This window comes from Carcharodon carcharias, chromosome 8, assembly GCF_017639515.1.
Source record: "Carcharodon carcharias isolate sCarCar2 chromosome 8, sCarCar2.pri, whole genome shotgun sequence".
Lineage (NCBI taxonomy): Eukaryota > Metazoa > Chordata > Chondrichthyes > Lamniformes > Lamnidae > Carcharodon > Carcharodon carcharias.
Genome location: NC_054474.1, coordinates 144,182,027 through 144,202,185, shown reverse-complemented (window position 1 = coordinate 144,202,185; position 20,159 = coordinate 144,182,027). Strand labels below are relative to the sequence as shown.

The following is a 20,159-nucleotide window of genomic DNA, read 5'->3' as shown; positions in this document are numbered from 1 at the left end:
TTATGAACTTGGCAACTCATGCAGTTGAGTTCAGCTTTGATGACATCACGTATGCCCAAATAGATGGTGTTACAATGGGATCCCCTCTAGACCCAGCTCTCACAAACATCTTTGTTGGGTTCCATGAAAAACGTGTCTTCGATGGAATGACACCTAATCTCCTACCCCCTCGCATATTTCTGATGTGTGGATGATACGTTTGCTATAATTAAATCCACAGCTGCATGTAATAATTTCCTTACATGTCTTAATGGGCTCCACACTGCGCTCAAATTCACCTTTGAAATGGAGCAGTCAAATGAATTCCCCTTCCTTGACGTACTAGTTGAGAAATCTGCCAGGGGGTTCTCTATCACGGTCTACCTTCACTGGTCAATGCATATGTTCAGACTCTCACAGTTACACCCACTATAGGATCGGCCTTATCGGAAACCTCGTAAATAGTGCCCGAGCCATTTGCTCACCATGAAAGCTTGATACTGAAATAGGTCACATCAAAGACATCCTTCAAGGTTATGGCTATCCTGATCAGATCATTTTGTGCTACATATTGTGCAAACTCATGAACAGGCCTAAGGCCATCACTTTCAGCCCTGAAAAGTGCCCAGTCTACCTCACATTACCCTGGAAGGACAAAGTATCTCAAACATTTGAGCAACATGTGAAGCTAGCTGTCTCATGCTGCTACTATGCAATAGCAACATGAGTGCTATTTGCCACTAACAGGATGCTGCCGTCAAGCCAAAAAGGCGTTCTGCCTATCACATAAATGAGTAATGTGATATACAAATTTCAGTGCCAGTGTGATGCTCGGTACGTAGACTGTACGTCCCAGAGACTGGCGGATCGAATCAAACAGCATGTCCTTTCTGCTGTTCACAACAGGCAAGGTACAGACCATACCCAACCAGCCCATGTTTGTAAAACTCAAAACCCAGTGTCCAACATTAGGTGTGATTCCGCGATTGGACAACCTTTGCTAAATAATCCTCAGTGTGCTAAAAATTATGCTGACAACTAATTTAAGATTGTCAGTCAGGCTTGCAGTGTGATACATTTGCCTGTACTGGAAGTGACATAAATTAATACACACGGCCATGTTCTTTGCAGACAGAAAGAACATGTACACACATTGTGCCTGTTTCAGCTAAACAAAATAAATGAGTTATTTGATAGTTCATCCTCCAGGGCAATGTCTTGACCAGTCAACGTCAAGATGCCTGGTTTAAATTTCAAACAATGCTTGGTAGTTAACTGACTGTCACCATCAACTGGTGCATTCCTCAAGGCAACAACTGTATCAATCAGAGTCCACTAGCCAACCAATCAGCATCCTCTTTTCATACAGCATAAATACTTTGACATTTCAGGTCCACATGACCTTTCTTCGAAGAGGAGTCATAATGACTCGAAACTCTGTTTCTCTCTCCACAGATGCTGGCAGACCTGCTGAGTTTTTCCAGCATTTTCTGTTTTTGTTTCAGATTTCCAGCATCTGCAGTTTTTGCTTTTAGCATAAACATGTGTTCACCTGACATTGTTATTTTCTTGTAAATTGCCCTGATGAGTGCAGGACGAGAAGCTTCCACAAGAAATGTCTCATTCCTACCTATCTTTGTGTTATCAGCAAAATTAGCAACCGTACCTTTGGTCCCTTCATCCAAGTCATTTATATAAATTGTAAAAAAGTTGAGGCCCCAACACTGATTCCTGTGGCACACCACTCTCAACATTTTGCCAACCAGAAAATTACCTATTTATGCCTACTCTCTGTTTCCTGTTAGCTAGCCAATCTTCTATCCATGCCAATATGTTATCCCCCTAATCATGAGCTTTTATCTTCCACAACAAACTTTGATGTGGCACCTTATCAAATGCCTTCTGGAAATCCAACTACATCCACTGGTTCCCCTTTATCGATAGCGTAAGTTACTTCTTCAAAGAACTTCAATAAATTGGTTAAACATGATTTCCCACTCTTTAAACCATGTTGACTCTGTCTCATTACCTCAAATTTTTCTAAGTGCCTTGCTATCACATCTTTAGTAATAGTTTTTAATATTTTCCCTATGACAGATGTTAAGTTAACTGGCCTGTAGTTTCCTGCTTTCTGTCTCCCTCCCATTTTGAAGAAAGGAGTTACATTCGTTATTTTCCAATACAATGGGGCCTTCCCAGAATCTAGGGTATTTTGGGAAATTAAAACCAATGCACCAACTATCTTACCAGCTACTTCAAGATCCTAGGATGAAGTCCATCAGGACCTGAAGACTTGTCAGCCCGTATTTGCAACAATTTGCTCAGTACCAATTCCCCGATGATTGTAATTTTCTTGAGTTCCTCCCTCCCTTCCATTTCCTGATTTACAGCTATTTCTGAGATGTTACTTGTATCCTCTATGGTAAACACAGATGCTAAATACCTGTTCAATCCATCTGCCATCAACTCCCCAGACTCACTCTCTATAGGACAAATGCTCACTTTGTTAGCTCTTTTCTTTTCTAAATGTCTATAGAAACTCTTACTATCTTTATATTTCTAGCTAGCTTTCTCTCATACCCTAATTATTCCCTCCTTATCGATCTTTAGGTCATTCTTTGTTTTTTTAAATATTCTGTCCAATCTGCTGACCTGCCACCAATCTTTGCACAATTGTATAATTTTTCTTTAAGTTTGCTACTATCTTTAACTTTTTTAGTTAGCCATGGATGGTGGCTCCTCCCCTTGGAATATTTCTTTCCTGTTGGAATTTATCTATTCTGTGTATTCTGAAGTATCCCCCTAAATGTCTGCCACTGTATCATTATTGAACTATCCCATAACCTCATTTGCCAGTTCACTTCAGGTAGCTCTGCTTTCATGCTCTCATAACTGTCCTTATTTAAGTTTAAAATATTAGTATTGGACCCACTCTTCTCACCCTCAAACTGAATGTAAAATACTATTATATTATGATCACTGTTACCTAGGGACGCCTTACCTACGAGAACATCAATTAATCCAATCTTGTTACACAATACCAATTCTAGTATAGCCTGCTCTCTGGTTAGCTCCAGAACGTATTGTTCTAAGAAACTATTCCGAAAACATTCCAGGAACTCCTCATCCAGGCTACCTTTGCCCTTCTGATCTGATTTATACAGTGACAGACCTGACTCCACCAGTACTGTACTCGTGTTATACCGTGACAGACCTGTCCCCCCGAGTACTGTATCTCAGTGTTATATAGTGAAAAACTTGCCCCCACCAGCACTGTTATTGTGGAACATGAATATACATACAAACATACAAATTAGGGAAGGAGTAGGACATTTGGCCCCTCAAGCCTGCTCCACCGTTCAATAAGATCATAGCTGCTCTGATTGTAACCTCAACTCCACATTCCATCTACCCCTGATAACCTTTGACTCCCTTGTTGGTCAAGAATCTATCTACCTCTGCCTTAAAAATATTCAGTGACTGCCTCTTCCGCTCTCCGGGGAAGAGAGCTCCTAAGACTCACAACCCTCAAAGAAAAAAATTCTTTTCACCTCTGTCTTGAATGGGAGACCTTATATTTTTAAACTGTGTCCCCTACTTCTAGTCTCTTCCACAAGGGGAAATATCCTCTCAGCATCCACCCTGTCAAGTCCCCTCAGGATCTTATGTTCCAATAAGATCACTTCTCAATCTTCTGAACTCCAATGGGTACAGGCCCAGCCTGTCCAGCCTTTCCTCATAAAATAAGCCCCTCATCCCAGGAATCTTCTCTGAACTGTTTCTAATGCATTTATATCCTTAAGTAAGGAGACCAAAGCTGTACAATGTAATTCAGATGTGATCTCACCAATGCCCTATATGGCTGTAGTAAAAGATCCCCACTTTGATATTTCATTCCCCTTGCAATAAATGACAACATTCCATTCGCCTTCCCAATCACTTGCTGTACCTGTACACTAACTTTTCCTGATCCATGTACCAGAACACCTTGATCCCTCTGTACCACAGAGTTCTGCAATCTCTCACCATTTAAATAATTTGCTGCTTTTCTATTCTTCCTGCCAAAGTGGACACGTTCACATTTACCCACATTATTCTCCATCTGCCAATTTTTTGCCCACTCGCTTAAATTGTCTCTATCACTTTGCAGACTCATGTTCTCCTCACAACTTACTTTCCTACCTACCTTTGTCCCATCAGCAAATTTGGCAACCATACATTCGGTCCCTTCATCCAAGTTATTGATATAAGTTGTACAAGGACATAAGAGCTAGGAGCAGGAATAGACCATTCAGCCATCAACCTTGCTCCATCATTCATTACAATCATGGCTGATCTTGGGCTTCAATTCCACTTTCCCGCCCGCTCCCCATACCACTTAATTTGCTGACAGAAAGCAGTCTATCCCAGCCTTAAATATGTTCAATTATGGAGCATCCACAAACCTCTGGGGTAGAGAATTCCAAAGATTCACAACCCTTTAAGTGAAGCAATTTCTTCTCATTTCAGTCCTAAATGATTAGCCTCTTATCCTGAGGCTGTGCCCCCATATTTTAGACTCCCCAACCGGCAGGAGCAAACTCTCAGCATCCACCCTATCAAAGCTCCTCAGAATTTTGTAGGTTTCAATGCCTGTTTTCAATACCCTAGACTTTCATGATAGGTCAACCCCCTCATCCCAAGGACCAATCTAGTGAACCTTCGCTGTACCGCCCAATGCATGTTGAGACTAAAACTGCACATAGTATTCCAGATGTTGTCTCACCAAAGCCCTGTTGAACTGTATCAACACTTCTTTATTCATATATTCCAATCCCCTTGCAGTAAAGGCCAACATGCCGTTTGCCTTCCTAATTGCTTGCTGCACCTGTTTACTAACTTTCTCTGTTCGTGAACAAGCACACCCAAATCTCTTTAAACATCAACACTTACAAGGTTCACAGCTTTTAAAAAGTATTTTGCTTTTCTATTCTTACAACGAAAGTGAATAACTTCACTCTTCCCTACATTATACTCCATCTGCCATCTTGTTGTCCACTCACTTAACCTGTCTATGTCTCTTTGCAGCCTCTGTGTGTCCTCCTCAGCTTACTTTCCCCACTAAGCTTGGTATCATCAGCAAACTTTGATACCTTACTCTCTGTCTCTTCATCTAAGTCATTAATATAGTAGCTAAATTGTACTAAATTGGACATAGTTGAGGCCCCAGCACTGATCCCTCTGGCAATCCACTCATTACATCTTGCCAACCCGAAAAAGACCCATTTATACTCATGCTCAATACGCCGAATGGCCTAATCCTCCTCCTATGCTCCTACATTCCTACCCACCATTGTTATACACTGCGAAATGCTTTCCCTAGACAAAGCCCATATTTAGAAAGATAATATCTGGAAGGGATAAAATGAAAACATTCTTCTCCCGCCATCACGTTGCAGCAGATCCCTCCTTCCCAAATACACCATTATATAGCAAAAACAATTCATGAGTTAATGTGGGTCATACAGAGATCAGGATCAACAACTGTATTGGTTTCCAGGAAATATGCAAAATGCATCCAAGGATTAGCATGCAGCAGTCGTTGGACTGGGATAACTCATAACCACGTCTATTAACTCTGTGCTGATAAATAATCTTTTGTACATGTAACAGCAGCTTAATTTACCAGGAAATTCACACAACTAATGTGGCAGTTAATAGGTCACTCTGAGTAACCGCAATATTTCAAAACGCTGCATATTCAACCCTTTGTATGCTGTAAGGCTGCAGGCCACCCTCCCATTCCTCCATACCTCTTCAATTCTGCTTTCTTACCTAACTTCCTGGAGGAATCAGAGCTGATATGGCAATGAGACTCCTGAGATCATAAAAAATAGGAACAAGATGAGGCCATTCAGCCCATTGAGCCTGCTCCACCAATCAATAAGATCATGGCTAATCTGACTGGTCTCAATTCCTTTCCTGCCTGTCCCCCATAATCCTCGACTCCCTTGTCGATCGAAAGTCTGTCTAACTCAGCCTTGAATATATTCAATGAGCCAACCTCCACTGCTCTCTGGGGAAAAGAATTCCAAAGACTAACAACCCCCTGAGAGAAGAAATTCCTCATCTCCATCTTAAATGGAGACCCCTTATTTTGAAACTCCAAGGGTTTGACTCTCAGTAGCCTTAATAAAGTTTGGGGTAAACTCTCTGAGCCGCAGAATCAGGGAGGTCGCAGGTTTACATTGAGACAACAATGGCCTCGTTCAGAGAGGGTGAAAAAGCAGTTCCTGGTGAATTGAAAAAGACAGCGTGGATCAATCAGGGAATTGCATTATTGGGTCACTGGTACCTATGCCCATCAATCTCATTCTGCAGATACTCAGTTGTGGTTCAGTGAGTAGCACCCACACCTCTGAATGACAAGGTCAAGGGCTGGAGTTTGAATTCAGGCTGACCCAGCTTCCGCTCCTTCCTATATTAGTTGATATTGTGAATGATTCAACAGGTATTAGGCTGCCCTCGTTTACCTGTCATTCAAAACTGTGCTGCCTGTGTCCTAACTTGCATCAAGTCCCGTTCTCCTATCAGCCCTGTATTCACTGACTGACACTGGCTCCCATTTAACTGAGGCAACACCTCAATCAGAAAATTCTCATCCAGGTTTCCAAGTTCCTGAAGACCTCGCCACCCCCAACCGCATCTCCCTTCGCTAGCCCAGCAAACCAAAGATATCTTCTGACCTCATGAGCATCATTAATTTCCATCAATCCACCACTAGCAGTGGTGCTTCCAGCTCACAAGACATTAACCTCTGGAATTCCCACCCTAAACCTCTCTGCCTCTCTGTCCCCCTTTAAGATGCTTTTTACAGCCAAACTCTTTCTCCAAGCTTTTAATCACCTGTCCTAATATACCCCCTTGAAGCATCTTGGGAGGTTTTATTAAGTGAAAGGCACTACAGAAATACAAAGTGGCAGTATTGTTGACATTCCCAGAGCAGTACCGAGGGGGCGCCGCTCTGTCCGAGGGTCAGTACCGAGGGGGCGCCGCTCTGTCCGAGGGTCAGTACCGAGGGGGCGCCGCTCTGTCCGAGGGTCAGTACCGAGGGGGCGCCGCTCTGTCCGAGGGTCAGTAGCGAGGGGGCGCCGCTCTGTCCGAGGGTCAGTACCGAGGGGGCGCCGCTCTGTCCGAGGGTCAGTACCGAGGGGGCGCCGCTCTGTCCGAGGGTCAGTACCGAGGGGGCGCCGCTCTGTCCGAGGGTCAGTACCGAGGGGGCGCCGCTCTGTCCGAGGGTCAGTACCGAGGGGGCGCCGCTCTGTCCGAGGGTCAGTACCGAGGGGGCGCCGCTCTGTCCGAGGGTCAGTGGCGAGGGGGCGCCGCTCTGTCCGAGGGTCAGTGGCGAGGGGGCGCCGCTCTGTCCGAGGGTCAGTGGCGAGGGGGCGCCGCTCTGTCCGAGGGTCAGTGGCGAGGGGGGGCCGCTCTGTCCGAGGGTCAGTGGCGAGGGGGGCGCCGCTCTGTCCGAGGGTCAGTGGCGAGGGGGCGCCGCTCTGTCCGAGGGTCAGTGGCGAGGGGGCGCCGCTCTGTCCGAGGGTCAGTGGCGAGGGGGCGCCGCTCTGTCCGAGGGTCAGTGGCGAGGGGGCGCCGCTCTGTCCGAGGGTCAGTGGCGAGGGGGCGCCGCTCTGTCCGAGGGTCAGTGGCGAGGGGGCGCCGCTCTGTCCGAGGGTCAGTGGCGAGGGGGCGCCGCTCTGTCCGAGGGTCAGTGGCGAGGGGGCGCCGCTCTGTCCGAGGGTCAGTGGCGAGGGGGCGCCGCTCTGTCCGAGGGTCAGTGGCGAGGGGGCGCCGCTCTGTCCGAGGGTCAGTGGCGAGGGGGCGCCGCTCTGTCCGAGGGTCAGTGGCGAGGGGGCGCCGCTCTGTCCGAGGGTCAGTGGCGAGGGGGCGCCGCTCTGTCCGAGGGTCAGTGGCGAGGGGGCGCCGCTCTGTCCGAGGGTCAGTGGCGTGGGGGCGCCGCTCTGTCCGAGGGTCAGTGGCGTGGGGGCGCCGCTCTGTCCGAGGGTCAGTGGCGAGGGGGCGCCGCTCTGTCCGAGGGTCAGTGGCGAGGGGGCGCCGCTCTGTCCGAGGGTCAGTGGCGAGGGGGCGCCGCTCTGTCCGAGGGTCAGGGGCGAGGGAGCGCCGCTCTGTCCGAGGGTCAGTGGCGAGGGAGCGCCGCTCTGTCCGAGGGTCAGTGGAGAGGGAGGGCCGCTCTGTCCGAGGGTCAGTGGCGAGGGAGGGCCGCTCTGTCCGAGGGTCAGTGGCGAGGGAGGGCCGCTCTGTCCGAGGGTCAGTGGCGAGGGGGCGCCGCTCTGTCCGAGGGTCAGTGGCGAGGGGGCGCCGCTCTGTCCGAGGGTCAGTGGCGAGGGGGCGCCGCTCTGTCCGAGGGTCAGTGGCGAGGGGGCGCCGCTCTGTCCGAGGGTCAGTGGCGAGGGGGCGCCGCTCTGTCCGAGGGTCAGTGGCGAGGGGGCGCCGCTCTGTCCGAGGGTCAGTGGCGAGGGGGCGCCGCTCTGTCCGAGGGTCAGTGGCGAGGGGGCGCCGCTCTGTCCGAGGGTCAGTGGCGAGGGGGCGCCGCTCTGTCCGAGGTTCAGTGGCGAGGGGGCGCCGCTCTGTCCGAGGTTCAGTGGCGAGGGAGCGCCGCTCTGTCCGAGGGTCAGTGGCGAGGGAGCGCCGCTCTGTCCGAGGGTCAGTGGCGAGGGAGCGCCGCTCTGTCCGAGGGTCAGTGGCGAGGGAGCGCCGCTCTGTCCGAGGGTCAGTGGCGAGGGAGCGCCGGTCAGTACCGAGGGTCAGTGGCGAGGGAGCGCCGGTCAGTACCGAGGGTCAGTGGCGAGGGAGCGCCGGTCAGTACCGAGGGTCAGTGGCGAGAGAGCGCCGGTCAGTACCGAGGGTCAGTGGCGAAGGAGCGCCGGTCAGTACCGAGGGTCAGTGGCGAGGGAGCGCCGGTCAGTACCGAGGGTCAGTGGCGAAGGAGCGCCGGTCAGTACCGAGGGTCAGTGGCGAGGGAGCGCCGGTCAGTACCGAGGGTCAGTGGCGAGGGAGCGCCGGTCAGTACCGAGGGTCAGTGGCGAGGGAGCGCCGGTCAGTACCGAGGGTCAGTGGCGAGGGAGCGCCGGTCAGTACCGAGGGTCAGTGGCGAGGGAGCGCCGGTCAGAACCGAGGGTCAGTGGCGAGGGAGCGCCGGTCAGAACCGAGGGTCAGTGGCGAGGGGGCGCCGGTCAGTACCGAGGGTCAGTGGCGAGGGGGCGCCGGTCAGTACCGAGGGTCAGTGGCGACGGGGGGGCCGCTCTGTCCGAGGGTCAGTGGCGAGGGGGCGCCGCTCTGTCCGAGGGTCAGTGGCGAGGGGGCGCCGCTCTGTCCGAGGGTCAGTGGCGAGGGGGCGCCGCTCTGTCCGAGGGTCAGTGGCGAGGGGGCGCCGCTCTGTCCGAGGGTCAGTGGCGAGGGGGCGCCGCTCTGTCCGAGGGTCAGTGGCGAGGGGGCGCCGCTCTGTCCGAGGGTCAGTGGCGAGGGGGCGCCGCTCTGTCCGAGGGTCAGTGGCGAGGGGGCGCCGCTCTGTCCGAGGGTCAGTGGCGAGGGGGCGCCGCTCTGTCCGAGGGTCAGTGGCGAGGGGGGCGCCGCTCTGTCCGAGGGTCAGTGGCGAGGGGGCGCCGCTCTGTCCGAGCGTCAGTGGCGAGGGGGCGCCGCTCTGTCCGAGGGTCAGTGGCGAGGGGGCGCCGCTCTGTCCGAGGGTCAGTGGCGAGGGGGCGCCGCTCTGTCCGAGGGTCAGTGGCGAGGGGGCGCCGCTCTGTCCGAGGGTCAGTGGCGAGGGGGCGCCGCTCTGTCCGAGGGTCCGTACCGAGGGGGCGCCGCTCTGTCCGAGGGTCCGTACCGAGGGGGCGCCGCTCTGTCCGAGGGTCCGTACCGAGGGGGCGCCGCTCTGTCCGAGGGTCCGTACCGAGGGGGGCGCCGCTCTGTCCGAGGGTCCGTACCGAGGGGGCGCCGCTCTGTCCGAGGGTCCGTACCGAGGGGGCGCCGCTCTGTCCGAGGGTCCGTACCGAGGGGGCGCCGCTCTGTCCGAGGGTCCGTACCGAGGGGGCGCCGCTCTGTCCGAGGGTCCGTACCGAGGGGGCGCCGCTCTGTCCGAGGGTCCGTACCGAGGGGGCGCCGCTCTGTCCGAGGGTCCGTACCGAGGGGGCGCCGCTCTGTCCGAGGGTCCGTACCGAGGGGGCGCCGCTCTGTCCGAGGGTCCGTACCGAGGGGGCGCCGCTCTGTCCGAGGGTCCGTACCGAGGGGGCGCCGCTCTGTCCGAGGGTCCGTACCGAGGGGGCGCCGCTCTGTCCGAGGGTCCGTACCGAGGGGGGCGCCGCTCTGTCCGAGGGTCCGTACCGAGGGGGCGCCGCTCTGTCCGAGGGTCCGTACCGAGGGGGCGCCGCTCTGTCCGAGGGTCCGTACCGAGGGGGCGCCGCTCTGTCCGAGGGTCCGTACCGAGGGGGCGCCGCTCTGTCCGAGGGTCCGTACCGAGGGGGCGCCGCTCTGTCCGAGGGTCCGTACCGAGGGGGCGCCGCTCTGTCCGAGGGTCCGTACCGAGGGGGCGCCGCTCTGTCCGAGGGTCCGTACCGAGGGGGCGCCGCTCTGTCCGAGGGTCCGTACCGAGGGGGCGCCGCTCTGTCCGAGGGTCCGTACCGAGGGGGCGCCGCTCTGTCCGAGGGTCCGTACCGAGGGGGCGCCGCTCTGTCCGAGGGTCCGTACCGAGGGGGCGCCGCTCTGTCCGAGGGTCCGTACCGAGGGGGCGCCGCTCTGTCCGAGGGTCCGTACCGAGGGGGCGCCGCTCTGTCCGAGGGTCCGTACCGAGGGGGGCGCCGCTCTGTCCGAGGGTCCGTACCGAGGGGGCGCCGCTCTGTCCGAGGGTCCGTACCGAGGGGGCGCCGCTCTGTCCGAGGGTCCGTACCGAGGGGGCGCCGCTCTGTCCGAGGGTCCGTACCGAGGGGGCGCCGCTCTGTCCGAGGGTCCGTACCGAGGGGGCGCCGCTCTGTCCGAGGGTCCGTACCGAGGGGGCGCCGCTCTGTCCGAGGGTCCGTACCGAGGGGGCGCCGCTCTGTCCGAGGGTCCGTACCGAGGGGGCGCCGCTCTGTCCGAGGGTCCGTACCGAGGGGGCGCCGCTCTGTCCGAGGGTCCGTACCGAGGGGGCGCCGCTCTGTCCGAGGGTCCGTACCGAGGGGGCGCCGCTCTGTCCGAGGGTCCGTACCGAGGGGGCGCCGCTCTGTCCGAGGGTCCGTACCGAGGGGGCGCCGCTCTGTCCGAGGGTCCGTACCGAGGGGGCGCCGCTCTGTCCGAGGGTCCGTACCGAGGGGGCGCCGCTCTGTCCGAGGGTCCGTACCGAGGGGGCGCCGCTCTGTCCGAGGGTCCGTACCGAGGGGGCGCCGCTCTGTCCGAGGGTCCGTACCGAGGGGGCGCCGCTCTGTCCGAGGGTCCGTACCGAGGGGGCGCCGCTCTGTCCGAGGGTCCGTACCGAGGGCGCGCCGCTCTGTCCGAGGGTCCGTACCGAGGGGGCGCCGCTCTGTCCGAGGGTCCGTACCGAGCGGGCGCCGCTCTGTCCGAGGGTCCGTACCGAGGGTGCGCCGCTCTGTCCGAGGGTCCGTACCGAGGGGGCGCCGCTCTGTCCGAGTGTCCGTACCGAGGGGGCGCCGCTCTGTCCGAGGGTCCGTACCGAGGGGGCGCCGCTCTGTCCGAGGGTTCGTACCGAGGGGGCGCCGCTCTGTCCGAGGGTCCGTAGCGAGGGGGCGCCGCTCTGTCCGAGTGTCCATACCGAGGGGGCGCCGCTCTGTCCGAGGGTCAGTACCGAGGGGGCGCCGCTCTGTCCGAGGGGGCGCCACTCTGTCCAAGGGTCAGTACTGAGGGGGCGCCACTCTGTCCGAGGGTCAGTATCGTGGGGGCGCCGCTCTGTCCGAGGTTCAGTACTGAGGTGGCGCCGCTCTGTCCGAGGGTCAGTACCGAGGGGGCGCCGCTCTGTCCGAGGGTCAGTACCAAGGAAGCGCCGCTCTGTCCGAGGGTCAGTACTGAGGGGGCGCCATTCTATTGGAGGGTCAGTACTGAGGGACCGCCGCACTGTTGGAGGGTCAGTGCTGATGGAGCACTGTGCTGTCACAGGGTCAGTACTGAGGGAGCGCCGCACTGTTGGAGGGTCAGTGCTGATGGAGCACTGTGCTGTCACAGGGTCAGTACTGAGGGAGCGCTGTATTGTTGGCAGTGCCAGACCTCTGACGAACTGTTACATCCTGTCAGCCCCTCTCAGGTAGATGTAAAGGATTTCAGTCACTATCGGAAGAATTGGAGGAGTGCAGATAGCTCAGAGAATTGTAGGGTTGAAGATAATTACAGAATACGGAGGGGCAAGCCATGGAGGGATTTGAACCCAAGGCTGAGAATATTAACTTTAAACAAGAAACTTTCAAAAGGGAATTGGATAAGTACTTGAAAACGAATAATTCGCAGGGCTATGGGGAACGAGCAGGGGGTGTGGGACTACCCAATGGATAGATCCTTCACAGAGCCAGCACAAGCATGATGGGCCTAAAGGCCTCCATTCTGTTCTGTTAGGTACTATGATTTAAGGCTACATATTTCAAACTTCTCTCCTGTCAGACCACCATAAGGGGAGTTGATCGATGTTGATAGGGTTATGGAATTTGTTAGTTTGGTAAAGTATGTGCTGTACAGCCAGCGAGAAACAGAATTTAACATAGGTTCATGAGCCAGAAATGAAACTAATCCATAATACAGGAAGAATTTATTCAGAATAAAGAGGTCAACACATACCACCAACTGTCAGCACAGGTGGGATAACAGCAAGGTTCAACAGGGTTTCAATAAGGAAATAGGCAGGTTCCTGCATCTGCAATAATCCTTGGTCATAAACAATATATCAATGCCATAGAATGGGAGCCCATAAGCGATGTCTCCAACACCCCCTCACACCCCACACCGCATCCACCAGCTCTGACCGAAGCAGGTTATTATTGGACTTTCTCAATGGAGGGTAGACTGTCTAACTGCCAAGTTGCCCCAAATAATAGCCTTGCAAAGCTTCATAACAGTTAACTGAAGTAAAAAAAATCAGACTGGCTTAGTTTAAATGTAAATCTTTTCTTCTTTCCTGTACGTTGTTTGCTATTCACTTGACGGGTCCTCCTGCACTTGAAAACATCCAAGGCTTTCAGCATAATTTAAAGCGAAAAAATTGTACATCTATAGCACTTTTAAAACAGTAAAATCCCCCTGGGTGTTTCACAGCTGTGCAAATCACTTAAAAATTTAACACCGAGAGAACAAGGTGGCATAGTGGTAATGTCACTTGAATAGTAATCCAGAGGCCCAGGCTAATGCTCTGGAGACACAGGTTCAAATCCCACAAGGCAGCTGGTGGAATTTAAGTTCAGTTAATAAATCTGGAATATAAAGCTAGTCTCGGTAACAGTAACCATGAAACTATCATCGATTGTTGTAAAAGCCCATCTGGTTCACTAATGTCCTTTAGGGAAGGAAATCTGCCGTCCTTACCTGGTCTGGCCTACACGTGACTCCAGACCCACAGCAATGTAGTTGACTCTTAACTGTTCGCCACTGACCTAGCCAGCCTATCAGTTCAAGGGCAGTTCTGGATGAGCAATACCCACATCCCATGAAAGAATTAAGCAAAAAAAAACATAAGCAGGTGACCAAAAACTTGGTCAAAGGAGTAGGTTTTAAGGAACATCTTAAAGGAGAAAAGTGGAGAGAGAGGTGAGGTAGTTTAGGGAGGGTATTCCTGAACTTGAGAACCAGGCAGCTAAAGGCACAGCTGCCAATGATGGAGTGATTAAAATCAGGGATGCTCTAGAGGCCAGAATTAGCAAAGTGCAGAGATCTCGGAAGGTTGTGGGACTGGAGGAGGTTACAGAGAAAGGGTGGGTTGTAGGGCTGGAGGGGCTTACAGAGATAGAGGGTTGTAAGGGCTGGAGAGGGTTACAGAGATAGGGAGAGTCTTAGGAGCTGAAGGAGGTTACAGGTAGAGAAGGATGAGGCCATGGAGAGATTTGAAAACAAGAATGAGAATTTGAAAATTGAGGGAAAATGGGAGGCCAATATGCCTCCCACAATAAAGAACAGATAGATTGAATCGCTAATGGATCTTCCTATGCACAAGGTGGCTGCTACCTTTACCTACATAACACTCACTGTATTTCAAAATAATTAATTCTACATGTGTGCATTTGGAGACAACAAGAGACAATTGTAAACCTCGGCTGCTTGCTGCACAGGGACTATGGTCAGAGACCGCACTCATATTCCTACATTACAGGCTACACTCACTACACTTTACATCATTGTCTATATCCAATGGTTTTGTGCCAGAAGTCTCTGTTTTCAGCAGGATTATTGGCCTCTCTGCAGGGTTTCTTCGTAGGTTTCTCCCCACTGCCCTCAACCTCCACTCCTCCTTGCTGGCTGTCTCCTGGTTTCCTCTGTTGATTGCCGGTACGTGCTGGTTGGCACAAGGCAGCGTGACACAGGAAACCACTTCAGGCCTAGGCGTCGACTATATTCACCAGACTCCAAACAAAACATCACCACTGCAGCTTGCTTCTCTCTGACTAACATCCAACAACACCTCTGCATGACTCACCGCAAAGCCCCCCGCACTGTCCCCTCTGGGGCCCTCACACTGCCCACTCTGGGGCCGCCATAGTGCCCCCTCTGGTCCACCCTCCCTCACTGCCCCCTCTGGAGCCCCCACACTGCCCCCCCCGAGCCCACCCTCCCCCACACTGCCCCCTCACTGCCCCCCCTGAGCCCACCGTCCCCCACACTGCCCCCTCTGGGGCCCCCTCATTGCCCCCTCTGAGCCCACCCTCCCCCACACTGCCCCCTCTCTGCCCCCTCTGAGCCTACCCTCCCCCACAGTGCCCCCTCTGGGGCCCCCTCACTGCCCCCTCTGAGCACACCCTCCCCCACAGTGCCCCCTCTGGGGCCCCCTCACTGCCCCCTCTGAGCACACCCTCCCCCACACTGCCCCCTCACTGCCCCCTCTTAGCCCACCCACCCCCACACTGCCCCCTCTAGGGCCCCCTCACTGCCCCCTCTGAGCCCACCCTCCCCCACACTGCCCCCTCTGGGGCCCCCTCACTGTCCCCTCTTAGCCCACCCTCCCCCACACTGCCCCCGCTGGGGCCCCCTCACTGCCCCCTCTTAGCCCACCCTCCCCCCACACTGCCCCCTCTGGGGCCCCCTCACTGCCCCCTCTTAGCCCACCCTCCCCCCACACTGCCCCCTCTGGGCCTCCCCCAAACTGCCACCTCTAGCTCACCACCCCAACACTGACCCTATGGGAGCCTCCTCCCACATTTCTCCACCCTCTTCCCCCACACTGACCCCTCTGGCCCAACCCCCTCCCCCCCAAACATTGTCCCCTCTCCTGCACTGATCCCTCCGTGCTCTGTGTGTCTTGCCCCTGACTGTTATTATATGAATAATATCTGCTAATTGTTCTCTGCTGAAACACGACTGACTGCCCAAAGAATATAACATTTGGGTCAGGGTAAAGCAGTATTTCCTTCATTTGGTTCCTTAATTAATCAATTTTGGAAATTAATCTCAATCAAAATATTCAAAGGAATTTTCCCTGTTACATAATCTTGACTAGATTTAGCCAATTTGAGCATCCCACCATCTCTCCCAATGCTGCCTCTGTAACCAATCGCCTTTCAGTCTCTACATCACCCATCCCCATCCCACCCCCACCCCCATTCCAGACAGAGTCACGAGAACACTGGTAGCTATAACTTCCCCTAGTCTCCCCCCAGACAGAGACTCTCACCGCGGGGTAGACTCGACAGCCGATTCCCCACCATCTCCACCTTTGCATCTCACTCTGGTGGCCACATTTCACAAGCCAGTACAGTGAAATTTGACCTCTGGAGACTTTTTTTATGTAGAAAAGTTATTTTACCCCAGAAAATCAACCAAATCCTCATTACAGTAGCAGATTCTAGAGCCCAATCATAGAAATCGCTTTATAACTTTCCCCAACACGGACATGAAGTGGAGTGAAACATTTTATAATGTTTTTCGAACAAGGAAGTCATGCTAAACATTTATTGACTGGTCAGGCCCCAGCTGGAGTATTGTGGTCAGTTCTGGGCACCACGTTTTCAGGAGGATGCCAAGGCTTTGGGGAGGGTTCAGAGGAGATTTATCAGGATAATAGAATGTTTACAGTACAGAAGGAGGCCATTCAGCCCATTTTGTCCATGCCAGCCCTCTACAAGAGCAACTCAGCTAGTCCCACTCCCCCGCTCTTTCTCCATACTCCTGCAATTTCTCTCCCTTCAGGTGCTTCTCCAATTCACATTCCAAAGTCACAATTGAATCTGTCTTCACCATACTCTCAGCCAGTGCATTCCAGATCCTCACCACTCGCTATGTGAAAAAGGTTTCCTCATATCACTGCTGGTACTTTTGCCATGCACCTTATAGTCTGCTTGTTCTCAATCCCTTTGCCAATGGGAACAGTTTTTCCCTATCAGCTCTAAATCCCTCATGATTTTGAATACCTCTATCAAATCTCCTCTCAACCTTCTCTTCTTTAAGCAGAACCATCCCACAATCCCAGCTTCTCCAATCTGTCCACATAACTGAAGTCCCTCATCCCTGGAGCCACTCTCATGAATCTTTTCTGCACCCTCTCTAAAGCCTTCACACCCTTCCTAAAGTGTGGTACTCACAACTGGACACAATACTTTAGTTGAGGCCAAACCAGTGTTTTATGAAGATTCATCATAACTTTCTTGCTTTTGTACTCTATTCCTGTATTTACAAAGCCCAGGATCCTGTATGCCCTAATAACTTTCTCAATTTCTCCTCCCATCTTCAATACCCCCAGGTCCCTCTGTTCTTGCACCCACTTTAGAATTGCACCCTTTATCTTATATTATCTCTCGTTCTTCCTACTAAAATGTATCAATTCGCACTTCTCTATATTAAATACCGTCTGTCACTTGTCCGTCCATTCCACCAGCCTGTTTACGTCCCCTTGAAGTCTATCACTATCCTCTTCACAGTTCATGATAATTCCAAGTTTTGTGTCATCTGCAAATTTTGGAATTGTGCCTCTGCACCCAAGTCTGGGATATTGATATCTATCAAGAAGAGCAGTGGTCCAAGTTCCGACGCCTGGGGAGCCCCACTGCATACCTTCCTCCAATTCGAAAACAGCCATTCATCGCTACTCTCCATTCCCTGTCACTCAACCAACATCACGTCCATGCTGCCACTGTCCCTTTTATTCCATGGGCTTCAACCTTGCTGACAAGTCTGTTATGTGGCACTTTACCAAATGCTTTTTGTAGCCCATGTACACCACATTAACAGCTTTTGCTATCATCAACCGTCCATCTTATCAATTCAAAAAACTTAAATCAAGTTTGTTTAACAGGTTTTGCCATTAACAAATCTGTGTTGGCTTTATTTAATTAATCCACATTTGTCCAAGTGATTATTAATTTTGTCCCAGATTATTGTTTCTAAAAACTTTCCCACCACCAAGATTAAACTGACTGGCCTGTAGATCCCTTCTAGTAATGAAGAGGTTCAGTTATGTAGAGGAATTGAAAAATCTGGGATTGTTCTTCATACAGCAGAGAATGCTAAATAGAGATTTAATTCAGCTATTCAGGATGGAGGCCTTTTGATAGTTTCTCCTGACTTCAATTTCTCTGGCAAGTTGGCAACTCAAAGCCATAGATTTAAAATAATTGACAAAAGAACTAGATTAGAAATAAGGAGAATTTATTTCATACAGAGACTTCTTGTGATCTGGAACACACTATCTGAAGGAGTGGTGAAATCAGATTCCACATGTACTTGAAGAGAATTAATTTAACAGGGAAAAAGCTGGGAGTGATGGTAAATTGGAAGACATTTTCACAGAACCAGCACAGGCACAACAGGCCAAATACCCTCCTGCTTTGCTGAAAGGTTCTAGGATTCACACACTTGAAGGGCCCAATTACCTATCATTGACAGAAAGTAGTACAGAGTCTCCGCTGGCAGGGTTTTGGGGTGATGAGGCTGATCAGAGACTGAAAGCAGCTCCTTTCATTTGCCATTACATTCAGCAGTGAAGGGCAAGTACAAAAACTTTTCAGCCAGAATGAAACCCATAATCACCTCTCTTCTTTGCTGTAAGCATGTTACCAGAAATCAAAGGGTTAACAATCGATCAGTGAATCAGGTTATCAAGACACATGCTTTAAAAATGAAGAACTTCAATCCACTACAAGAGATCTGGAATGGATTATGATTACATACAGTCTCAGTGTTCACCTTTAACAGTGACACCTCCATTACTGGTACCGGAGCATGCCTGTGCATCAGCGATGGGAACAGCAGCTGGATTACCGAATGTGTTCACTGTCAGCAAACCGCACAAGGGATGTGAGGGGAGAGTGCCAGTCCTAGATGCCCCCACCACCCTGCACTCCAAACAGCAGCAGATTTCAAATTAACCTTCTGACTTGCTGCATCATTCAGCAATATTTCATTTTTGTGGCATCTGGAGAATTTTTCTTTATGAATTCCAGGTGATTTCCATACTGATAAAGGCCAGCTTTGGGAACATTACCAGATAGTGTTTCTCTATTACTGGGAGGTGGGGGTGCACAATCTGAGGGAGGGCACACTGTCCCAGGTGCAATTGGACATCTCTTAGAACTCAGGTAGAGCTGCAATGACCCATGGAAAGCGACCAGCACATTGGCTACATTAACGCACTGGGTTTCTGTGAGTTACTGGGAACTTTCACTGTGGTGAACACTGGACTAGCTGAAGGTTAAGGACCGGCTCTCAGCTTGGATAAAGCCAGGCCAGGCCCTCTTTCAACACTGAAGGAGAAAATTAACCAAGAAAATTCTTCCTTTTAAAATCAGCAAAGAAAGCAAGTAAACTACTAAGAGGGTAAATTCCCCACCTGGGGGATGGGACCAAACCCCAAGGAGCAGGAGAAGCCCATCCAGGGGATAGGACCAAGCCCCACTCATAAAGCAGCAATGTCCCAGGTTCCATTCCCAGTCTCTGGGAAGTCTAGCTGATCTCACTCGGGGTAGTGTTAGCTCTGGTATTGCTGCTCTCAACAACTCCTCTGTCAGAGAGGGGCAATCAGCCCGGGTTCCTGCTCCTGATCACTATCCAGAGACCCCTCCTGGACTTTGGGAAAGGACAATTTGAGCTGAGCTCTGATGGCCAAACATCCATATGTACAATGGTTAGCTTGCTCACCTTTACTACGTGGACCTCCTTGACTGAAGGAGCAGTGACTTTTTGGCACCTATGGGATGAGGAAACCTTTGGGTCTCCCTTTGCCTGTCTTATTTTATGCATTACTCCTGGAGAGAAGCAGTGCCTGAGTGAGGGGCTCACAGTGGATGCAGAGCAGAGCAGAACGAGGTGAAATAACCCAATAGAGAGGTGGCACCTTGGGGCTGTGTGTGTGATTTCAGTGTCAAGTATCCTGTAATAAAGCTGCAAGTCACCAAGAGCCTCCGCAGAGCGAGCCCTGCACACGTCCCTTAACCTAACTAGACACACCTCTGAAGTCTGCGCCCATACCTTCCCGCTTCATCCCCATGGCAAGACACTTCTGGTAGCGGCAGTACTGGCACCGGTTACGTTGGCGCTTGTCAATTATACAGTCCTTGTTGTCACGGCAAGTGTAGGTAAGGTCTTTGCGCACTGTGCGTTTGAAGAACCCTTTACAACCTTCACAGCTGTAAACGCCGTAATGTTTGCCTGTAGGGAGGGAAAAAGATTATGAAATTGTTCATCTTGTAGTTGGGTGTCTGAATAATGTGAATATCAATATAAACTCAGCACCATTAACCCCATCTACACAGGGGGGAATGGCATGGAAAAAGGAGATGACTACCTTTCACTACAGAACTACGCTGGGGTACAACCCCACACCAGGGGCACCACTTTGCCCTGGGGACACACGTCTCTCTCCCCCACTTCCCAACCACCCTTCCCTCCACTCAGTGGGGGCACTGCACAGCCCCAGAATACAACAGAGAAACACCGATACTACTCAATTTGAGATTAGTCCAAACAGACTTGTCAGTTGGTCATGGATGCATTGACATGGTGATGGTACAGGGCAATGG

At 52.3% G+C, this 20,159-nt stretch overlaps 1 protein-coding gene across 5 annotated transcripts in view; it reads right to left on the bottom strand.

The window, feature by feature from the left end:
- LOC121280908 (retinoic acid receptor RXR-alpha-A) overlaps positions 1–20,159 on the bottom strand; it is a 109,847-nt gene that overhangs the window by 25,636 nt on the left and 64,052 nt on the right. For 4 of the 5 annotated variants that reach the window (XM_041193305.1, XM_041193301.1, XM_041193303.1 and 1 more), the window contains one exon: positions 19,588–19,788. In XM_041193305.1, coding sequence (XP_041049239.1) covers positions 19,588–19,788 — 201 coding nt within the window. The remainder of the gene's footprint in view (positions 1–19,587; positions 19,789–20,159) is intronic. The other variant, XM_041193304.1, reaches the window with a different exon arrangement.